This window comes from Strongylocentrotus purpuratus, unplaced genomic scaffold, assembly GCF_000002235.5.
Source record: "Strongylocentrotus purpuratus isolate Spur 01 unplaced genomic scaffold, Spur_5.0 spur5_contig_105, whole genome shotgun sequence".
NCBI lineage: Eukaryota > Metazoa > Echinodermata > Echinoidea > Camarodonta > Strongylocentrotidae > Strongylocentrotus > Strongylocentrotus purpuratus.
The window spans coordinates 1-21,917 of record NW_022144751.1 but is presented as its reverse complement, the minus strand read 5'-3'; the positions used below and the strand labels follow the sequence as shown (position 1 = coordinate 21,917).

The following is a 21,917-nucleotide window of genomic DNA, read 5'->3' as shown; positions in this document are numbered from 1 at the left end:
AGAGGGCATGGCTTTCGGGCCTGCCCCAAATCCTTCGCCAGAAAAGTACAACCGGAGAGAGGATGGAGTAAATCAACTACGGCTCCACCTCCTCCTCCTCCACCACAGCCAGCAGGGGAGAGACTTAGCGTGAGTGAGGCGGGATGAAACAACAATTCCAGCCAAAGAATGTCCCAAGTGTAAGGAAATGTCCGGGCCTTTTTCACTCTAGCATTGTTTGTTTTTCATGTAAAGTTCTCTTCTTCCTGAATCTTTCAGAGTTCTCGAGTGCGCCCTTTGTAAGGGCACAAATGGTCCACCCTCCCTCGTATGTGACAGGAACACTGTAGACAAGTGGTAGCCCCTGCCCAGGACGACGGGTTTCGAGTCGTTCGGAAGAGAAAGGGTTCCTGCAAAGCGGACCCGATCACCGCCGGACGCTCCTGCCAGCAAAAAACCCGCTCCTTCTGCTTCGGACCTCTTTGGCTCCAGCGACTCGTCAATGGAGCAAGATCAGGTAAAACCAAAAGGGAAAAAAGCAGTATCTTCTTCTGTTCTTCCTACTCCTCCTCCTCTCCTCTGGCTCGTCATCTGACTCGTCGGATGTCGAGTCCGAGGGCGATTCCACCGCCACCGAGGTCGATGGAGTGGACCCTGTTGAAGACAGAGAAAAATGTACAAAACATATTAGCTCGCTGAATCTCCCTGGAATCAGCAAGCCAGCAAGATGTAAAGTTTCGTCCTGTTCTTTTAACCTGTCCCGCATGGTCTGGCCTAGTCAGACATGCCTCATCGGTGCACAAGGACACCCACCCTTACTCAACTTAAGTGTCCCTGGTGCAATTCAAAGCATATACGCCAGGCAGGTGGAGCCGGCACATTTGCCGGAGACACGCTGCTGACGCCATCTTGAAAACAGCGGGTTCTTCAAGAAATTATATAATTTTTCCCTTAATTAAATGGCATTTCTCCAGGCTCTTCCTTTTTAACTAATGATTACTATTTTTACCCTTAATGTAAATGGCATGCGTGAATTTCACAAGCGCCACCAGTTTTTCACCTTGTCTGATTATGACGTTGTTTTTTGCAGGAGTGCCATATAACTGGCCCCGAAGATCTGCAACTCTGGAAATCGGAGTGGAAGGGGACATTGTTAGCCAGTTACGGTACTTCTTCTTCTTGTGGCACTGCCATTCTTTTAAATCCACGTTCTTCTTTTAAACTGTCAGCTTTTTAAAAGTGATTTGCAAGGGAGAATTGCTAGCTGTTTTTTAGATGGGTCAGGTGGTCGCTTTAGACTGATTTCAGTCTATGCTCCTAATGACCCTCTTCATAAAAAGAATTTTTTCAATAATCTTCCACGTACTTTACTGGGAATTGTCCATTCTCTTGCGGGTGATTTTAATTGTGTACTAATTCTGCTCTGGACAGAATAGGTAGCATCTTCGTGTCACCTGCGACATCGGTCACCAGAACTTCGTTCAATGTGTGATGATTTTAATCTGATGGATCCTTGGAGGACCACCTATCCTGATGATAGATATTTTACTTGGAGAAATGCCTCAAATACCATTCGCAGTCGGCTGGACCGATTTTATATACTAATTCCTTGAAGTTTATTACCATTTCGCATGTGCCTGTCTACTTCTCAGACATGATGGTGTTGTTTTTACTTTAACCTTCCTCTCTCCTAAGAGGGAAGAGGATATTGGATGTAATAATTCCATTTTAACAGATGTGATCTTTCAAGAAGCTTTTAGGACAGCCTATTTAGGGTGGCGAACGCTCAAAGAAGGTTTTGATAACGAGTTGGATGGTGGGAGGATGTGAAGCTTCGTAGCAAACATTTAATTATAGCCCACTCTTGCCGTCTTTCTCAGACCAGAAAAAAGGAGAAAGATCGTCTTCTTTCTTATCTTGAGCGGATCACTTCCCTTCTGAACCAAGGAGCAAGGATGAGAACCTTCTTGCTGAATATAACAAAGTTAAACTTTCTCTTTCTGAATTAGATGATTTTTAGCCGAAGGAGCGAGGGTGCGATCCCGCATCCATCGTCTGAATGAGGGAGAGCACCCCTCCACCAGTTCTTCAAGACAGATTTTAATCATAAAAAAGCTTCTTCTATCTCTTCAGTTAAGCGCCCTGACGGGACTGTCTCTTCTTCGCCCTCAGAAATTGTAGATATTATAAAGAATTTTATGCTTCTTTGTTCTCGAGGGATGAAACTGTTGACAGTTTCCAATCCTTCTTTTTAGATCAGATCTCTGATACTCTTTCCGAAGAGAATATTAATAATCTTGAAGTTCCTCTTTTGTCTAGTGAACTCGACGCTGCTGTGCGGGGTATGCAGAACGGCAAATCCCCCGGCAGCGACGGTTTGCCTAAAGAATTTTATTTCACCTTCTGGGACCTCATTGGTCCAGATGCTTAGTGTTTTTAACACTTCTTTTGATTTACGATTTTGGCTAATTCACAGAGAACAGGCATTATCACCCTCTTGGACAAGTCAGGTGATCCCGCCTTGCCTCAAAAAAAAGGCTATTTCTCTGCTCAATGTGGATTATAAAATTCTAGCGAAATCTCTTTGTAACGTCTTTCTTCAGTTCTATCTTCTATCATTTAGCCCTTTTCAGACCTGCGGGGTCAAAGGGCGCTCCATTCACGATAATTCCCGGCTTTTACGGGACCTTGTTTTTTACGCAGACGAGAGGAAATTAAATTCACTTTTTATTTCTCTGACCAGCAAAAGCTTTCGACCGTGTAAACTGGTCTTTTCTTTACCAAGTTCTTCACAAGTTTGGTTTTGGCCTAATTTCATCAGATGGCCAAAATATTATACACTGACATCTTCAGTCAAGTTCTTGCTAACGGTTTTCTTTCCGAGTCCTTTCTTTACAGAAAAGGTGTAGACAGGGCTGTCCCCTGTCTCCTCTTCTTTATGTTATTTTCCTCGAACCCTTCGCTGCGGCTGTCCGTAACGATGGGGCATCCAAGGTATTTTTATCCCTGGCAGTACAATTTGCAGTGCAAAATTTTACAATATGCGGACGATACAACTTGTATTGTTCGCAATATTTCTCGCTTCATAGACTTTTTAGCATTATAGGTTGTTTCAAGGTGCAAGGTGCTCAAGACTTAACGTCACCAAATCTCAAGTTTTGTTTTAGGTGAATGGCGAGAGAAACTCGGGGATTTACCCATTTCTTGGACAACAGATCCCATTAAATATTAATGGCTTCGGGTGGCAAAGGAGACATGGCCGTCAGAAATTGGGAAGACCGCCTAGTAAAACTCCAGTCTTCAGTAGAAAATGGAATAAACGCCACTTGTCATCATTTAATGGCAAGTGACTGTAATTAACACAGTCCTTTTATCTTACCTTTTGTATGTAGCTCCTGTCTACGCTGCCGGTCACCGTGGAAGAAGAAGATCAACAAGATCATCTTTTCTTTTCTATGGTCCGGTAAGAAGGAACTAGTACGCCGGTCCACTGTTTGTCAGTCTGTCGACAGCGGTGGCTAGGTGTTTTTAACATTAGATTTAAAGCTGATGCTCTTTTTATTAAGGGTTTCAGCTCGCTTTGTAGTCATGTAGCTCCGCCTTGGAGTTTTTTTAGCTCTTTCTGGTGTTCCATTCTCTTCGTACTTTCTTCCGACTGGTCTCTTCTCTAATAGCCGTCCTCATTCCTCGACGGTCCCTCGCATTTATGTCAGTTCTGTCATCTCATCCTTTCTCTCCCTAATGTACTGTCTATTAACTGGAACACCGTCACTGTAAATAACCTTTACAATGTGTTTAAATCAAGTGGCTGTGGCGCTTCCGCGCACAGATATCAATTATGCCGTCCTGCATTGTTCATATTCGTGAACAATTCTTTAGATCATTTCTGCGGGACTTAAACTGGCGCATTGTTTGGAAAGCCGTGAAGACGGCTCAGCGTCTTTGTTCGTGGGGATAGGCCGGGGTAAGTGCCCTCGGCCTAATTGTAACAGCAATGAGCCTTCTGCATTTGCTATGGGACTGTTCCTTTGTTACCGGCTGTGGGATTGGGCACGTACATGGGTGTACGTGTGCGGGCCCACTTTTTCCATCTCCCCAGCAGTGGTATTTTTTCGCAGAGGGTTTTACCCCACGAATAAGACACACCGTTTCGTTCTGGTTTTTGATTTCCGTTTTTGAAGTGGCAGATTTGGAAGTCCCGCTGCCAAGCCTTGTTCGACGGCAACTATGTTGACCGCCTGACCGTTCTCCGTTCTTCTAAGTCTTTTATTCATAAGCGCATAGAGGCGGATTTTTTGCGTTTAGATCGAAACAATTTTTTCTTTTGTGGAACGTCGGCGGCTCTGTTGTTTCTATCAGAGACGACCGCGTTCTCATCAATTTCTAGTCTTGCCGCAACGCTTTATTCTCCCCCCTCCTAGATATTTAAGTAAGTTTGTGTAGTTGATGCTAAGTCTGTCAGGGTTAATTTTAGTTTTTTACCCCCTTTTCAGGTTAAGGAGTAGAGGCGCCTGTCCCCTGGAAAGATCGAGACATCACCGATGCTGCGGGTCTCCTGCAGCGGGACAGGCGTATCCCCATACTGAGGTTTGGGAGACGGACTTAGTATCCTTTATTGTTTATTGCGTTGTTTTGTTTATTCTTCATCCGCCTCTTTGTCTGCTTTTGCTTTGCTTTCCTTTTTTCAGGTTCGTCAGGTTCTTTCTTGCTGGCGGGCGAGTCGCGCCATGGGCCTGTTCCGTGCCGGCGGGCGGGTGTTGCAATTGTGATGCTGTTCGTCGGGGCGGGCAGGTGCGGTGATGGCTGGCATAACCGGCTTGGAGGGGACGCGACGTTTTTTCATCTGCCTCTTTTTCAGCTTCTGTTTGGCGCGTTTTTTGTCTAACTGTTTTTCTTCTTTTGCAGCGGGACTTCCCCGAATGAATAATTTTTTGCTGTGGACAGCCTCGTCTTCGGTTCTTTTCGATCTTTATTATCGAATAAGGTACTTGGTGTTTTTAAAGTAGTGGAATACCTGTTTGTAACGTATTTTTAGCTTTTTTAACTGCTAGTCTTTTTATCACTGTTATCTGTGTATCCTTTTTAGAAATTCTTGAGTTAAGATTGGGACATTTTTCGTCGTTTGTGACATTTTCGTCGTCCGGTGACATTCCGTTCTCAGGTGTTTGTCCTTTTTGGTGTTTGTGTTTTTTTCTGGTTTTAGGGCAGGGGGGCTCGAGACCCAGCACACTGTACTTCGGCGAACTGGTAAGTCGACCTGCCCGGGACCTTCTTTGTCCCAAATCAAAAAACAGTATCTGTTCTTTTCAGCTTAATATCTGAAACGCTGTTCATTGAACAGCCAGTATATTAAACTGATTTTTGGATTTGGGCCGTGGAATAGAGGCTTGCCTCGTCCCGGCCACGGGTTGGCCCGGTATAGCAGTACATCCGGGATTCGGCCCACTCCCTTCGGGGAACATCAATTAATACAAAAACAGGTTCTGACTACGGTGCCCCGTCGTTAAAGGTTCGTTTTCTTTTGACGTTTTGGTGACAGGGCTTTCACATTGAATTACGGTAAATATTAGTAAGTGTGTAAAGTCTTGTTAAATTATGATGTTGGCGTTTCCATTGATTTCCGTTCAAGGTGTAAAAAAAAAAAAAAAAAAAAAAAAAAGGCTTGGCCACGACCCCTCTGTGTCTGGTTATAAATGTATTGTTTGAGTCTCGTTGCAATATGTTTCTAGGCATCTTCTTCCTTTTCTTATTTGTTATCCCTTTTCCCCCTTGTTTTGCTTCTGATTTGTTTGTTTCCCAGGATGAGTGCTCCTGCCACGATTGGTCGCCAGAGGGCGCCGTAACAGTTGATGGCTTCGCATGCTCATATCGCGTCCGCGCATGTCCTATAAGTTGCCTCGCCGGGGCTGGGATGGCCATTGAATCATCTACAACCGACTGAGGAGACACAAACATGTCTGGCCGTGGCAAAGGAGGAAAGGGACTAGGCAAAGGGGGTGCCAAGCGACACCGCAAGGTTCTCCGAGATAACATCCAGGGAATCACTAAACCAGCCATTCGTCGGCTGGCCCGCCGCGGAGGAGTCAAGCGTATCTCCGGGCTCATCTACGAAGAAACCCGCGGAGTCCTCAAGGTTTTCCTGGAGAACGTTATCCGCGATGCAGTCACCTACTGCGAGCACGCCAAGAGGAAGACTGTCACTGCAATGGACGTGGTGTATGCGCTGAAGAGACAGGGACGCACGCTGTACGGCTTCGGCGGCTAGACACCATATCCAAAAATCAAACCGAACGGCTCTTTTCAGAGCCACCACTATTTCAAAAAGAGATTGAATCTTGATTTTACTCGATTTCACTTGTCCTTGTCATGTGTGTTCTTAGAGTTTTCTTTCCCCTCCCTATTTCCACTGTAAAACATGTCTGGTCTCCATTTTTTGTCAAAGTCGATTAAGTAATAATTACTGGGTGCTCGTCTCAGGATATAGCGGGGAACGTATAGAGGGATCCGTGACATTTTGTTCGCGAATGGGTGTGTGTGATTATTGTCTTTATTACAAAACAAACATAAACAGCAGCCAGGGAAATCCGTATGTTTGTCACTTTTCTTTTAGGGGTGGGGGAGGGGGTGTTTATTGGGGTTCAATTAATCCCAAGTAGGGGTGGGAGAAATATTGTAGTCTCAACGATCCCAAATGGATTCTGTTGCCGAGGGCTCATAATACTATAGGCTCGGAAAAGCAGCATTTTCGATTGAAATTTAACGTCTATACTTTTTCAACGTACGGAAATCGTGATCACTGAAGCGTCTCCGCTTGGCCCCCGAAGCACCCAATCGGAAGATAGCCCATTGTTAGGCTTCCAACCTAGGATGCTATGCGCCGGCCTTAAGAGGCGGGGTCCGTTCGCTCAATCTGCACTCAGTTGTGATCACCGTTCATCAAACCATACCCTTGACCATGGCGCGCACCAAGCAGACGGCAAGAAAGAGCACCGGGGGGAAAGCCCCCAGGAAGCAGTTGGCCACCAAGGCGGCCCGCAAGAGCGCACCGGCGACTGGCGGTGTCAAGAAACCCCATCGGTACCGACCGGGAACCGTCGCCCTCCGTGAGATTCGCCGCTACCAGAAGAGCACCGAACTGCTGATCCGAAAGCTGCCATTCCAGAGACTTGTGCGTGAAATTGCACAGGATTTCAAAACTGAACTGCGATTCCAGAGTTCTGCCGTCATGGCATTGCAAGAAGCGAGCGAAGCTTACCTCGTCGGCCTCTTCGAAGACACCAACCTGTGCGCCATTCACGCCAAGAGGGTCACCATCATGCCCAAGGACATCCAGTTGGCCCGCCGAATTCGGGGTGAACGAGCTTGAGCACGTTGTGTGCGCAAAAAGAAATAAAACTAACGGCTCTTTTCAGAGCCACTACTTCTTCAAAGAGAGATTAAGTCCAATCCCTGAGTTTTCCTTCAAATAAAGAATAAAGGGCCGTTGATTTTTTTCCGAATTATTATTGTTGATATTCTGTCCAAATACATTCCACTTTTTGAGTTCTATACGTATGCCTCATCCGAAACGTGTTCCAGGCAAAATTGAATTGTTATGGGCATGGTAATAATGATATATATTTCCTATCTGTTTTGACAATTACAGGTACTCGTTCTCTTATTTTCGTCGGTTTTGCGTTACATTGTATGATTCATTATAAATGGATGGTGCATAAGGGGGGAACAACATTTAAAGAAGTATTGGTGCACTACGACATATTAATTCGCCCTCCGCTGGAGATGACTTTATTATTTCCCAGAAATTCAGTAGACAATAATATTTAAGAAGGACACTTATACACGTGTCAGTCTGAGAAAAAGGCTAAAAATACCCTTGCCGGGGAGGGGGGGGGGGGGGGGGGAGGGGGTCGTGCCGTGCGTGCATTGTATAACTATGCACGCATACCGCTTTCTTCACGCATGGGTAAGCGGTCACTGGCGGGAAAGTGGACGATGCATGGGTGGTCAGAATCCAAGCTGTGCACAATAAAAGCCGGCCAAGACGTGCTGGTCTTTCATTCGATCTCACGATCCGATACATTCCAAGTCCTCCAATATGGCTCCCAAAGTTAGCGGAAAAGGTCAGAAGAAGGCCGGAAATACTAAGGGTCCGGTTAGCGCAAACAAAAAGAGGCACCGGCGTCGCAAGGAGAGCTACGGCATCTACATCTACAAAGTGATGAAACAGGTGCACCCCGACACCGGAATCTCGAGCAAGGCAATGAGCATCATGAACAGCTTTGTCAACGACGTGTTTGAGCGCATCGCCAGCGAATCTTCTCGCCTCGCTCTCTACAACAAGAAGTCCACCATCACAAGCCGTGAAGTGCAGACAGCAGTACGCCTACTTCTTCCCGGGGAGCTTGCTAAGCATGCAGTCAGCGAAGGCACCAAGGCCGTCACCAAGTACACGACTTCAAAATAGAAATTTTGAAGGCTTCAAAACCAAACGGCTCTTTTCAGAGCCAACACAGTTTCCAAAAAGAGATTTGCCAGTCAGCTCAGTTCGCCCGATCAGCCCATTTCTTAGGTTTTACAACTAACCTTTTTTTTATTCTGTTGTGTCCCTTTCACTCTCTCTCTCTTTTTTTTTAATATTCTTTTACCCTTCGTGAGGCGAGGGGAGGTAATGCGATTAAAGTTAATCCCTGAGTCTTGTCGTCGTCGTAAACACATAATTTAATTTATGCCACAGCCTTTGTCAATTGGTCATTTCTTTCAATCTCCGGACGAGTGCTTGCATTTTGTTGAGTGGGTTACTATTAAAAAATAAATTAGGATTTCGTCTGTGGGATGTTACAAATATCTAGCAAGAAACCGAGGCCAGTTTTAACCGCCGCGTGAGAGCAACGAATCACTGCCATTGTGCGGAGGCTGGTCGAAAGATCATGGGACTTCTTCGGCGGAATAACAATAAAACGTCTTAAAATGGAGGTAAGAATGTTGCATGTTTCTGTGTTTTATCTAGTGATTCCATTACTTTGAACGACGATGACACAGTTGTAATTTTTTGTTCCCTCGTCCCCCGCGTCCAAAATGGATGCGGTGCACCCAACCGTGCGACGGGCACGCCCGTGTCGCGTGATTGGCTACTTGGCACGCTTCAGCCAATCCACCAGAACGCTATAACTAGTGTCGTGTTTTCCAAGTGGGTTCATTCACACACCACCTTTACTGCAGAGTACATTCATCTTCTGTCACTATACTGTCAAGATGACTGGGCGAGGAAAGAGCGGCAAAGCTAGAAGCAAGGCCAAGAGCAGGTCCTCCAGGGCGGGACTCCAGTTCCCCGTGGGTCGTGTTCACAGATTTCTGCGTAAGGGCAACTACGCCCAGCGTGTCGGTGCCGGTGCACCGGTCTACCTTGCGGCAGTGATGGAGTACCTTACCGCGGAGATCTTGGAACTGGCCGGAAACGCTGCACGAGACAACAAGAAGACGAGAATTAATCCCCGCCATCTGCAGCTTGCTATACGCAACGACGAGGAGTTGAACAAGTTGATGAGCGGAGTTACCATCGCGCAGGGTGGTGTCCTTCCCAACATCCAGCAAGTTCTTCTGCCCAAGAAGACCGCCAAAGTGTCAAAGTAAAGAAAAGAACTTACTTTGCATCCACAAACCCAAAAGGCTCTTTTCAGAGCCACCACAACCTTCAAAAAAGAGATTTGTCGCTGCCTGTCTAACTCCACCTCTACCTTCACTCATAGCCGAAATCAATTTCTCTAATTTTTTTTATAAACAATAGAACACTGTTCCAGATAGAATTCCCACTGTGTCCTTTAACTTAAGCATTATGCAAAATTTTACGCACTGCGTATGTGACCGGCCGGCCGGCTGAGTACATTAGCCATACATGTATGTATATGTATTGTCTTAAATGTTGCCTCATGTAGAATGTGAATGACTTATTCACCAAAGGTTACAAAAATGGACAAATAATGGTGCGTTGACATTTGTTTCCCGTTTGTTTCTTTTCTTTCTTTCTCTCTTCAATTAACTCCCCGCGGGACCGCATTGATATTGATACATAAGTATTATAAGCGCAAATGAAAACGGTATGACGAATGTTTTCTTTTCTTTCGAATTTTCTTCTTATAACTTCATGACGAAATAAACAATAAATCAATGAAATAAAATAGTAATTATTACAAAAAGGGGAAATAAGTAAGTGAAAAAATAACAAAACAAAACAATAACCAAGCAATTAAAGGAAAGCGGCAGGCTGGGACTCGAACCCACGGTCGATTACTTTCTACATGTGCTCTCTAACCACTCGGCCACGGAGCTTACTGACAAACTGAAGTATTTCCCCGCCCCTAATGTGGGACCCATTGGCAGGGCCTGAGAAATACCCAGATGGGAAACGCCGAGGCGCGATGACCGGGAGTGTTGAAGGGCGCCATCTATTGATATGCTTGTCCCGGTACATCGTACGTACGGCATTTAGTGCCGACGCTCTCGCTCACTGATGCATTGATCCCATTTTTTGTCTGGATTAATTTTTTCAACAAGATTTTTGGTGAAATATGATCGAGGTGTATGAAAATGCATGATAGAAATATTTTTAAGAATGTATATGTCTCTGTTAATCTGAGAAAGCCGGAGATTTCTTGCTCATCTCTCTCTCCCCGGGTTTCGTTGAGTTGCGGTGGACGCGCAGGAGTCTTTTTTTTGTTTTCACACCAGGAAACAAAAAAAGGCAAAAATAAATAATAAGAAGAACAATAGCAAACAGTATTTCAAGACGAATAATCCCTTTCCGCGCTATTGTTTTAATATTAATCGTTATCGCTTCTCGGCCTTTTGGCTAAGATCATGTGTAGTATCTGTTCTTTTCAGCTTAATATCTGAAACGCTGTTCATTGAACAGCCAGTATATTAAACTGATTTTTGGATTTGGGCCGTGGAATAGAGGCTTGCCTCGTCCCGGCCACGGGTTGGCCCGGTATAGCAGTACATCCGGGATTCGGCCCACTCCCTTCGGGGAACATCAATTAATACAAAAACAGGTTCTGACTACGGTGCCCCGTCGTTAAAGGTTCGTTTTCTTTTGACGTTTTGGTGACAGGGCTTTCACATTGAATTACGGTAAATATTAGTAAGTGTGTAAAGTCTTGTTAAATTATGATGTTGGCGTTTCCATTGATTTCCGTTCAAGGTGTAAAAAAAAAAAAAAAAAAAAAAAAAGGCTTGGCCACGACCCCTCTGTGTCTGGTTATAAATGTATTGTTTGAGTCTCGTTGCAATATGTTTCTAGGCATCTTCTTCCTTTTCTTATTTGTTATCCCTTTTCCCCTTGTTTTGCTTCTGATTTGTTTGTTTCCCAGGATGAGTGCTCCTGCCACGATTGGTCGCCAGAGGGCGCCGTAACAGTTGATGGCTTCGCATGCTCATATCGCGTCCGCGCATGTCCTATAAGTTGCCTCGCCGGGGCTGGGATGGCCATTGAATCATCTACAACCGACTGAGGAGACACAAACATGTCTGGCCGTGGCAAAGGAGGAAAGGGACTAGGCAAAGGGGGTGCCAAGCGACACCGCAAGGTTCTCCGAGATAACATCCAGGGAATCACTAAACCAGCCATTCGTCGGCTGGCCCGCCGCGGAGGAGTCAAGCGTATCTCCGGGCTCATCTACGAAGAAACCCGCGGAGTCCTCAAGGTTTTCCTGGAGAACGTTATCCGCGATGCAGTCACCTACTGCGAGCACGCCAAGAGGAAGACTGTCACTGCAATGGACGTGGTGTATGCGCTGAAGAGACAGGGACGCACGCTGTACGGCTTCGGCGGCTAGACACCATATCCAAAAATCAAACCGAACGGCTCTTTTCAGAGCCACCACTATTTCAAAAAAGAGATTGAATCTTGATTTTACTCGATTTCACTTGTCCTTGTCATGTGTGTTCTTAGAGTTTTCTTTCCCCTCCCTATTTCCACTGTAAAACATGTCTGGTCTCCATTTTTTGTCAAAGTCGATTAAGTAATAATTACTGGGTGCTCGTCTCAGGATATAGCGGGGAACGTATAGAGGGATCCGTGACATTTTGTTCGCGAATGGGTGTGTGTGATTATTGTCTTTATTACAAAACAAACATAAACAGCAGCCAGGGAAATCCGTATGTTTGTCACTTTTCTTTTAGGGGTGGGGGAGGGGGTGTTTATTGGGGTTCAATTAATCCCAAGTAGGGGGTGGGAGAAATATTGTAGTCTCAACGATCCCAAATGGATTCTGTTGCCGAGGGCTCATAATACTATAGGCTCGGAAAAGCAGCATTTTCGATTGAAATTTAACGTCTATACTTTTTCAACGTACGGAAATCGTGATCACTGAAGCGTCTCCGCTTGGCCCCCGAAGCACCCAATCGGAAGATAGCCCATTGTTAGGCTTCCAACCTAGGATGCTATGCGCCGGCCTTAAGAGGCGGGGTCCGTTCGCTCAATCTGCACTCAGTTGTGATCACCGTTCATCAAACCATACCCTTGACCATGGCGCGCACCAAGCAGACGGCAAGAAAGAGCACCGGGGGGAAAGCCCCCAGGAAGCAGTTGGCCACCAAGGCGGCCCGCAAGAGCGCACCGGCGACTGGCGGTGTCAAGAAACCCCATCGGTACCGACCGGGAACCGTCGCCCTCCGTGAGATTCGCCGCTACCAGAAGAGCACCGAACTGCTGATCCGAAAGCTGCCATTCCAGAGACTTGTGCGTGAAATTGCACAGGATTTCAAAACTGAACTGCGATTCCAGAGTTCTGCCGTCATGGCATTGCAAGAAGCGAGCGAAGCTTACCTCGTCGGCCTCTTCGAAGACACCAACCTGTGCGCCATTCACGCCAAGAGGGTCACCATCATGCCCAAGGACATCCAGTTGGCCCGCCGAATTCGGGGTGAACGAGCTTGAGCACGTTGTGTGCGCAAAAAGAAATAAAACTAACGGCTCTTTTCAGAGCCACTACTTCTTCAAAGAGAGATTAAGTCCAATCCCTGAGTTTTCCTTCAAATAAAGAATAAAGGGCCGTTGATTTTTTTCCGAATTATTATTGTTGATATTCTGTCCAAATACATTCCACTTTTTGAGTTCTATACGTATGCCTCATCCGAAACGTGTTCCAGGCAAAATTGAATTGTTATGGGCATGGTAATAATGATATATATTTCCTATCTGTTTTGACAATTACAGGTACTCGTTCTCTTATTTTCGTCGGTTTTGCGTTACATTGTATGATTCATTATAAATGGATGGTGCATAAGGGGGAAACAACATTTAAAGAAGTATTGGTGCACTACGACATATTAATTCGCCCTCCGCTGGAGATGACTTTATTATTTCCCAGAAATTCAGTAGACAATAATATTTAAGAAGGACACTTATACACGTGTCAGTCTGAGAAAAAGGCTAAAAATACCCTTGCCGGGGAGGGGGGGGGGGGGGGGGGGTCGTGCCGTGCGTGCATTGTATAACTATGCACGCATACCGCTTTCTTCACGCATGGGTAAGCGGTCACTGGCGGGAAAGTGGACGATGCATGGGTGGTCAGAATCCAAGCTGTGCACAATAAAAGCCGGCCAAGACGTGCTGGTCTTTCATTCGATCTCACGATCCGATACATTCCAAGTCCTCCAATATGGCTCCCAAAGTTAGCGGAAAAGGTCAGAAGAAGGCCGGAAATACTAAGGGTCCGGTTAGCGCAAACAAAAAGAGGCACCGGCGTCGCAAGGAGAGCTACGGCATCTACATCTACAAAGTGATGAAACAGGTGCACCCCGACACCGGAATCTCGAGCAAGGCAATGAGCATCATGAACAGCTTTGTCAACGACGTGTTTGAGCGCATCGCCAGCGAATCTTCTCGCCTCGCTCTCTACAACAAGAAGTCCACCATCACAAGCCGTGAAGTGCAGACAGCAGTACGCCTACTTCTTCCCGGGGAGCTTGCTAAGCATGCAGTCAGCGAAGGCACCAAGGCCGTCACCAAGTACACGACTTCAAAATAGAAATTTTGAAGGCTTCAAAACCAAACGGCTCTTTTCAGAGCCAACACAGTTTCCAAAAAGAGATTTGCCAGTCAGCTCAGTTCGCCCGATCAGCCCATTTCTTAGGTTTTACAACTAACCTTTTTTTTATTCTGTTGTGTCCCTTTCACTCTCTCTCTCTTTTTTTTTAATATTCTTTTACCCTTCGTGAGGCGAGGGGAGGTAATGCGATTAAAGTTAATCCCTGAGTCTTGTCGTCGTCGTAAACACATAATTTAATTTATGCCACAGCCTTTGTCAATTGGTCATTTCTTTCAATCTCCGGACGAGTGCTTGCATTTTGTTGAGTGGGTTACTATTAAAAAATAAATTAGGATTTCGTCTGTGGGATGTTACAAATATCTAGCAAGAAACCGAGGCCAGTTTTAACCGCCGCGTGAGAGCAACGAATCACTGCCATTGTGCGGAGGCTGGTCGAAAGATCATGGGACTTCTTCGGCGGAATAACAATAAAACGTCTTAAAATGGAGGTAAGAATGTTGCATGTTTCTGTGTTTTATCTAGTGATTCCATTACTTTGAACGACGATGACACAGTTGTAATTTTTTGTTCCCTCGTCCCCCGCGTCCAAAATGGATGCGGTGCACCCAACCGTGCGACGGGCACGCCCGTGTCGCGTGATTGGCTACTTGGCACGCTTCAGCCAATCCACCAGAACGCTATAACTAGTGTCGTGTTTTCCAAGTGGGTTCATTCACACACCACCTTTACTGCAGAGTACATTCATCTTCTGTCACTATACTGTCAAGATGACTGGGCGAGGAAAGAGCGGCAAAGCTAGAAGCAAGGCCAAGAGCAGGTCCTCCAGGGCGGGACTCCAGTTCCCCGTGGGTCGTGTTCACAGATTTCTGCGTAAGGGCAACTACGCCCAGCGTGTCGGTGCCGGTGCACCGGTCTACCTTGCGGCAGTGATGGAGTACCTTACCGCGGAGATCTTGGAACTGGCCGGAAACGCTGCACGAGACAACAAGAAGACGAGAATTAATCCCCGCCATCTGCAGCTTGCTATACGCAACGACGAGGAGTTGAACAAGTTGATGAGCGGAGTTACCATCGCGCAGGGTGGTGTCCTTCCCAACATCCAGCAAGTTCTTCTGCCCAAGAAGACCGCCAAAGTGTCAAAGTAAAGAAAAGAACTTACTTTGCATCCACAAACCCAAAAGGCTCTTTTCAGAGCCACCACAACCTTCAAAAAAGAGATTTGTCGCTGCCTGTCTAACTCCACCTCTACCTTCACTCATAGCCGAAATCAATTTCTCTAATTTTTTTTATAAACAATAGAACACTGTTCCAGATAGAATTCCCACTGTGTCCTTTAACTTAAGCATTATGCAAAATTTTACGCACTGCGTATGTGACCGGCCGGCCGGCTGAGTACATTAGCCATACATGTATGTATATGTATTGTCTTAAATGTTGCCTCATGTAGAATGTGAATGACTTATTCACCAAAGGTTACAAAAATGGACAAATAATGGTGCGTTGACATTTGTTTCCCGTTTGTTTCTTTTCTTTCTTTCTCTCTTCAATTAACTCCCCGCGGGACCGCATTGATATTGATACATAAGTATTATAAGCGCAAATGAAAACGGTATGACGAATGTTTTCTTTTCTTTCGAATTTTCTTCTTATAACTTCATGACGAAATAAACAATAAATCAATGAAATAAAATAGTAATTATTACAAAAAGGGGAAATAAGTAAGTGAAAAAATAACAAAACAAAACAATAACCAAGCAATTAAAGGAAAGCGGCAGGCTGGGACTCGAACCCACGGTCGATTACTTTCTACATGTGCTCTCTAACCACTCGGCCACGGAGCTTACTGACAAACTGAAGTATTTCCCCGCCCCTAATGTGGGACCCATTGGCAGGGCCTGAGAAATACCCAGATGGGAAACGCCGAGGCGCGATGACCGGGAGTGTTGAAGGGCGCCATCTATTGATATGCTTGTCCCGGTACATCGTACGTACGGCATTTAGTGCCGACGCTCTCGCTCACTGATGCATTGATCCCATTTTTTGTCTGGATTAATTTTTTCAACAAGATTTTTGGTGAAATATGATCGAGGTGTATGAAAATGCATGATAGAAATATTTTTAAGAATGTATATGTCTCTGTTAATCTGAGAAAGCCGGAGATTTCTTGCTCATCTCTCTCTCCCCGGGTTTCGTTGAGTTGCGGTGGACGCGCAGGAGTCTTTTTTTTGTTTTCACACCAGGAAACAAAAAAAGGCAAAAATAAATAATAAGAAGAACAATAGCAAACAGTATTTCAAGACGAATAATCCCTTTCCGCGCTATTGTTTTAATATTAATCGTTATCGCTTCTCGGCCTTTTGGCTAAGATCATGTGTAGTATCTGTTCTTTTCAGCTTAATATCTGAAACGCTGTTCATTGAACAGCCAGTATATTAAACTGATTTTTGGATTTGGGCCGTGGAATAGAGGCTTGCCTCGTCCCGGCCACGGGTTGGCCCGGTATAGCAGTACATCCGGGATTCGGCCCACTCCCTTCGGGGAACATCAATTAATACAAAAACAGGTTCTGACTACGGTGCCCCGTCGTTAAAGGTTCGTTTTCTTTTGACGTTTTGGTGACAGGGCTTTCACATTGAATTACGGTAAATATTAGTAAGTGTGTAAAGTCTTGTTAAATTATGATGTTGGCGTTTCCATTGATTTCCGTTCAAGGTGTAAAAAAAAAAAAAAAAAAAAAAAAAAAAAGGCTTGGCCACGACCCCTCTGTGTCTGGTTATAAATGTATTGTTTGAGTCTCGTTGCAATATGTTTCTAGGCATCTTCTTCCTTTTCTTATTTGTTATCCCTTTTCCCCCTTGTTTTGCTTCTGATTTGTTTGTTTCCCAGGATGAGTGCTCCTGCCACGATTGGTCGCCAGAGGGCGCCGTAACAGTTGATGGCTTCGCATGCTCATATCGCGTCCGCGCATGTCCTATAAGTTGCCTCGCCGGGGCTGGGATGGCCATTGAATCATCTACAACCGACTGAGGAGACACAAACATGTCTGGCCGTGGCAAAGGAGGAAAGGGACTAGGCAAAGGGGGTGCCAAGCGACACCGCAAGGTTCTCCGAGATAACATCCAGGGAATCACTAAACCAGCCATTCGTCGGCTGGCCCGCCGCGGAGGAGTCAAGCGTATCTCCGGGCTCATCTACGAAGAAACCCGCGGAGTCCTCAAGGTTTTCCTGGAGAACGTTATCCGCGATGCAGTCACCTACTGCGAGCACGCCAAGAGGAAGACTGTCACTGCAATGGACGTGGTGTATGCGCTGAAGAGACAGGGACGCACGCTGTACGGCTTCGGCGGCTAGACACCATATCCAAAAATCAAACCGAACGGCTCTTTTCAGAGCCACCACTATTTCAAAAAAGAGATTGAATCTTGATTTTACTCGATTTCACTTGTCCTTGTCATGTGTGTTCTTAGAGTTTCTTTCCCCTCCCTATTTCCACTGTAAAACATGTCTGGTCTCCATTTTTTTGTCAAAGTCGATTAAGTAATAATTACTGGGTGCTCGTCTCAGGATATAGCGGGGAACGTATAGAGGGATCCGTGACATTTTGTTCGCGAATGGGTGTGTGTGATTATTGTCTTTATTACAAAACAAACATAAACAGCAGCCAGGGAAATCCGTATGTTTGTCACTTTTCTTTTAGGGGTGGGGGAGGGGGTGTTTATTGGGGTTCAATTAATCCCAAGTAGGGGGTGGGAGAAATATTGTAGTCTCAACGATCCCAAATGGATTCTGTTGCCGAGGGCTCATAATACTATAGGCTCGGAAAAGCAGCATTTTCGATTGAAATTTAACGTCTATACTTTTTCAACGTACGGAAATCGTGATCACTGAAGCGTCTCCGCTTGGCCCCCGAAGCACCCAATCGGAAGATAGCCCATTGTTAGGCTTCCAACCTAGGATGCTATGCGCCGGCCTTAAGAGGCGGGGTCCGTTCGCTCAATCTGCACTCAGTTGTGATCACCGTTCATCAAACCATACCCTTGACCATGGCGCGCACCAAGCAGACGGCAAGAAAGAGCACCGGGGGGAAAGCCCCCAGGAAGCAGTTGGCCACCAAGGCGGCCCGCAAGAGCGCACCGGCGACTGGCGGTGTCAAGAAACCCCATCGGTACCGACCGGGAACCGTCGCCCTCCGTGAGATTCGCCGCTACCAGAAGAGCACCGAACTGCTGATCCGAAAGCTGCCATTCCAGAGACTTGTGCGTGAAATTGCACAGGATTTCAAAACTGAACTGCGATTCCAGAGTTCTGCCGTCATGGCATTGCAAGAAGCGAGCGAAGCTTACCTCGTCGGCCTCTTCGAAGACACCAACCTGTGCGCCATTCACGCCAAGAGGGTCACCATCATGCCCAAGGACATCCAGTTGGCCCGCCGAATTCGGGGGTGAACGAGCTTGAGCACGTTGTGTGCGCAAAAAGAAATAAAACTAACGGCTCTTTTCAGAGCCACTACTTCTTCAAAGAGAGATTAAGTCCAATCCCTGAGTTTCCTTCAAATAAAGAATAAAGGGCCGTTGATTTTTTTCCGAATTATTATTGTTGATATTCTGTCCAAATACATTCCACTTTTTGAGTTCTATACGTATGCCTCATCCGAAACGTGTTCCAGGCAAAATTGAATTGTTATGGGCATGGTAATAATGATATATATTTCCTATCTGTTTTGACAATTACAGGTACTCGTTCTCTTATTTTCGTCGGTTTTGCGTTACATTGTATGATTCATTATAAATGGATGGTGCATAAGGGGGGAAACAACATTTAAAGAAGTATTGGTGCACTACGACATATTAATTCGCCCTCCGCTGGAGATGACTTTATTATTTCCCAGAAATTCAGTAGACAATAATATTTAAGAAGGACACTTATACACGTGTCAGTCTGAGAAAAAGGCTAAAAATACCCTTGCCGGGAGGGGGGGGGGGGGGGGGGGTCGTGCCGTGCGTGCATTGTATAACTATGCACGCATACCGCTTTCTTCACGCATGGGTAAGCGGTCACTGGCGGGAAAGTGGACGATGCATGGGTGGTCAGAATCCAAGCTGTGCACAATAAAAGCCGGCCAAGACGTGCTGGTCTTTCATTCGATCTCACGATCCGATACATTCCAAGTCCTCCAATATGGCTCCCAAAGTTAGCGGAAAAGGTCAGAAGAAGGCCGGAAATACTAAGGGTCCGGTTAGCGCAAACAAAAAGAGGCACCGGCGTCGCAAGGAGAGCTACGGCATCTACATCTACAAAGTGATGAAACAGGTGCACCCCGACACCGGAATCTCGAGCAAGGCAATGAGCATCATGAACAGCTTTGTCAACGACGTGTTTGAGCGCATCGCCAGCGAATCTTCTCGCCTCGCTCTCTACAACAAGAAGTCCACCATCACAAGCCGTGAAGTGCAGACAGCAGTACGCCTACTTCTTCCCGGGGAGCTTGCTAAGCATGCAGTCAGCGAAGGCACCAAGGCCGTCACCAAGTACACGACTTCAAAATAGAAATTTTGAAGGCTTCAAAACCAAACGCTCTTTTCAGAGCCAACACAGTTTCCAAAAAGAGATTTGCCAGTCAGCTCAGTTCGCCCGATCAGCCCATTTCTTAGGTTTTACAACTAACCTTTTTTATTCTGTTGTGTCCCTTTCACTCTCTCTCTTTTTTTTTTAATATTCTTTTACCCTTCGTGAGGCGAGGGGAGGTAATGCGATTAAAGTTAATCCCTGAGTCTTGTCGTCGTCGTAAACACATAATTTAATTTATGCCACAGCCTTTGTCAATTGGTCATTTCTTTCAATCTCCGGACGAGTGCTTGCATTTTGTTGAGTGGGTTACTATTAAAAAATAAATTAGGATTTCGTCTGTGGGATGTTACAAATATCTAGCAAGAAACCGAGGCCAGTTTTAACCGCCGCGTGAGAGCAACGAATCACTGCCATTGTGCGGAGGCTGGTCGAAAGATCATGGGACTTCTTCGGCGGAATAATAACATAAAACGTCTTAAAATGGAGGTAAGAATGTTGCATGTTTCTGTGTTTTATCTAGTGATTCCATTACTTTGAACGACGATGACACAGTTGTAATTTTTTGTTCCTCGTCCCCCGCGTCCAAATGGATGCGGTGCACCAACCGTGCGACGGGCACGCCCGTGTCGCGTGATTGGCTACTTGGCACGCTTCAGCCAATCCACCAGAACGCTATAACTAGTGTCGTGTTTTCCAAGTGGGTTCATTCACACACCACCTTTACTGCAGAGTACATTCATCTTCTGTCACTATACTGTCAAGATGACTGGCGGGCGAGGAAAGAGCGGCAAAGCTAGAAGCAAGGCCAAGAGCAGGTCCTCCAGGGCGGGACTCCAGTTCCCCGTGGGTCGTGTTCACAGATTTCTGCGTAAGGGCAACTACGCCCAGCGTGTCGGTGCCGGTGCACCGGTCTACCTTGCGGCAGTGATGGAGTACCTTACCGCGGAGATCTTGGAACTGGCCGGAAACGCTGCACGAGACAACAAGAAGACGAGAATTAATCCCCGCCATCTGCAGCTTGCTATACGCAACGACGAGGAGTTGAACAAGTTGATGAGCGGAGTTACCATCGCGCAGGGTGGTGTCCTTCCCAACATCCAGCAAGTTCTTCTGCCCAGAAGACCGCCAAAGTGTCAAAGTAAAGAAAAGAACTTACTTTGCATCCACAAACCCAAAAGGCTCTTTTCAGAGCCACCACAACCTTCAAAAAAGAGATTTGTCGCTGCCTGTCTAACTCCACCTCTACCTTCACTCATAGCCGAAATCAATTTCTCTAATTTTTTTTATAAACAATAGAACACTGTTCCAGATAGAATTCCCACTGTGTCCTTTAACTTAAGCATTATGCAAAATTTTACGCACTGCGTATGTGACCGGCCGGCCGGCTGAGTACATTAGCCATACATGTATGTATATGTATTGTCTTAAATGTTGCCTCATGTAGAATGTGAATGACTTATTCACCAAAGGTTACAAAAATGGACAAATAATGGTGCGTTGACATTTGTTTCCCGTTTGTTTTTTTCTTTCTTTCTCTCTTCAATTAACTCCCCGCGGGACCGCATTGATATTGATACATAAGTATTATAAGCGCAAATGAAAACGGTATGACGAATGTTTTCTTTTCTTTCGAATTTTCTTCTTATAACTTCATGACGAAATAAACAATAAATCAATGAAATAAAATAGTAATTATTACAAAAAGGGGAAATAAGTAAGTGAAAAAATAACAAAACAAAACAATAAACAAGCAATTAAAGGAAAGCGGCAGGCTGGGACTCGAACCCACGGTCGATTACTTTCTACATGTGCTCTAACCACTCGGCCACGGAGCTTACTGACAAACTGAAGTATTTCCCCGCCCCTAATGTGGGACCCATTGGCAGGGCCTGAGAAATACCCAGATGGGAAACGCCGAGGCGCGATGACCGGGAGTGTTGAAGGGCGCCATCTATTGATATGCTTGTCCGGTACATCGTACGTACGGCATTTAGTGCCGACGCTCTCGCTCACTGATGCATTGATCCCATTTTTTGTCTGGATTAATTTTTTCAACAAGATTTTTGGTGAAATATGATCGAGGTGTATGAAAATGCATGATAGAAATATTTTTAAGAATGTATATGGTCTGTTAATCTGAGAAAGCCGGAGATTTCTTGCTCATCTCTCTCTCCCCGGGTTTCGTTGAGTTGCGGTGGACGCGCAGGAGTCTTTTTTTTGTTTTCACACCAGGAAACAAAAAAAGGCAAAAAATAATAAGAAGAACAATAGCAAACAGTATTTCAAGACGAATAATCCCTTTCCGCGCTATTGTTTTAATAT

General features: G+C 45.7%; 8 protein-coding genes, 3 non-coding genes and 1 pseudogene across 11 annotated transcripts; all 12 read left to right on the top strand.

Annotated features, from left to right (window-relative positions):
- Positions 1 to 5,245: 5,245 nt before the first annotated feature.
- Positions 5,246 to 5,430, top strand: LOC115917789. The gene has a single exon (XR_004065193.1). It is a non-coding gene; the product is annotated as a U2 spliceosomal RNA (small nuclear RNA).
- A 502-nt stretch (positions 5,431 to 5,932) lies between these two features.
- LOC115927140 lies at positions 5,933 to 11,810 on the top strand (annotated as a pseudogene).
- On the top strand, positions 8,075 to 8,443 carry LOC115922573 (histone H2B). Its single transcript, XM_030981921.1, has one exon. It carries the CDS (start codon positions 8,075 to 8,077, stop codon positions 8,441 to 8,443), a length of 369 nt encoding a protein of 122 aa, XP_030837781.1.
- Positions 9,232 to 9,609, top strand: LOC115921242 (histone H2A). Its single transcript, XM_030978799.1, has one exon. The coding sequence runs from the start codon at positions 9,232 to 9,234 to the stop codon at positions 9,607 to 9,609; it is 378 nt and encodes a 125-aa protein (XP_030834659.1).
- LOC115917786 lies at positions 10,806 to 10,998 on the top strand. Its single transcript, XR_004064901.1, has one exon. It is a non-coding gene; the product is annotated as a U2 spliceosomal RNA (small nuclear RNA).
- A 692-nt stretch (positions 11,811 to 12,502) lies between the features above and the next one.
- LOC115919121 (histone H3, embryonic-like) lies at positions 12,503 to 17,378 on the top strand. Its single transcript, XM_030974468.1, has 3 exons — positions 12,503 to 12,831; positions 13,091 to 13,098; positions 17,059 to 17,378. The coding sequence occupies exons 1-3, from the start codon at positions 12,503 to 12,505 to the stop codon at positions 17,376 to 17,378; spliced, it is 657 nt and encodes a 218-aa protein (XP_030830328.1).
- LOC115922266 (histone H2B) lies at positions 13,638 to 14,006 on the top strand. The gene has a single exon (XM_030981128.1). The coding sequence runs from the start codon at positions 13,638 to 13,640 to the stop codon at positions 14,004 to 14,006; it is 369 nt and encodes a 122-aa protein (XP_030836988.1).
- Positions 14,795 to 15,172, top strand: LOC115921627 (histone H2A). The gene has a single exon (XM_030979589.1). It carries the CDS (start codon positions 14,795 to 14,797, stop codon positions 15,170 to 15,172), a length of 378 nt encoding a protein of 125 aa, XP_030835449.1.
- Positions 16,369 to 16,561, top strand: LOC115917781. Its single transcript, XR_004064684.1, has one exon. It is a non-coding gene; the product is annotated as a U2 spliceosomal RNA (small nuclear RNA).
- Positions 17,379 to 18,064: 686 nt separating the features above from the next.
- Positions 18,065 to 18,472, top strand: LOC115922805 (histone H3, embryonic-like). Its single transcript, XM_030982729.1, has one exon. The coding sequence runs from the start codon at positions 18,071 to 18,073 to the stop codon at positions 18,470 to 18,472; it is 402 nt and encodes a 133-aa protein (XP_030838589.1). The 5' UTR covers positions 18,065 to 18,070.
- A 733-nt stretch (positions 18,473 to 19,205) lies between these two features.
- On the top strand, positions 19,206 to 19,574 carry LOC115921875 (histone H2B). The gene has a single exon (XM_030980282.1). The coding sequence runs from the start codon at positions 19,206 to 19,208 to the stop codon at positions 19,572 to 19,574; it is 369 nt and encodes a 122-aa protein (XP_030836142.1).
- A 783-nt stretch (positions 19,575 to 20,357) lies between these two features.
- Positions 20,358 to 20,852, top strand: LOC115923689 (histone H2A-like; the record flags this gene model as incomplete). The annotated part of the gene is made up of 1 exon (XM_030987460.1): positions 20,358 to 20,852. A coding segment is annotated over exon 1 (495 nt), but the record flags the coding sequence as incomplete, so codon positions are not given.
- Between the last annotated feature and the right edge of the window lie 1,065 nt (positions 20,853 to 21,917).

Coding starts and splice junctions, on each gene's coding strand:
- LOC115922573 (XM_030981921.1), top strand. CDS start 8,075: ATGGCTCCCAAAGTTAGCGGAAAAGGTCAGAAGAAGGCCGGAAATACT.
- LOC115921242 (XM_030978799.1), top strand. CDS start 9,232: ATGACTGGGCGAGGAAAGAGCGGCAAAGCTAGAAGCAAGGCCAAGAGC.
- LOC115919121 (XM_030974468.1), top strand. CDS start 12,503: ATGGCGCGCACCAAGCAGACGGCAAGAAAGAGCACCGGGGGGAAAGCC.
- LOC115922266 (XM_030981128.1), top strand. CDS start 13,638: ATGGCTCCCAAAGTTAGCGGAAAAGGTCAGAAGAAGGCCGGAAATACT.
- LOC115921627 (XM_030979589.1), top strand. CDS start 14,795: ATGACTGGGCGAGGAAAGAGCGGCAAAGCTAGAAGCAAGGCCAAGAGC.
- LOC115922805 (XM_030982729.1), top strand. CDS start 18,071: ATGGCGCGCACCAAGCAGACGGCAAGAAAGAGCACCGGGGGGAAAGCC.
- LOC115921875 (XM_030980282.1), top strand. CDS start 19,206: ATGGCTCCCAAAGTTAGCGGAAAAGGTCAGAAGAAGGCCGGAAATACT.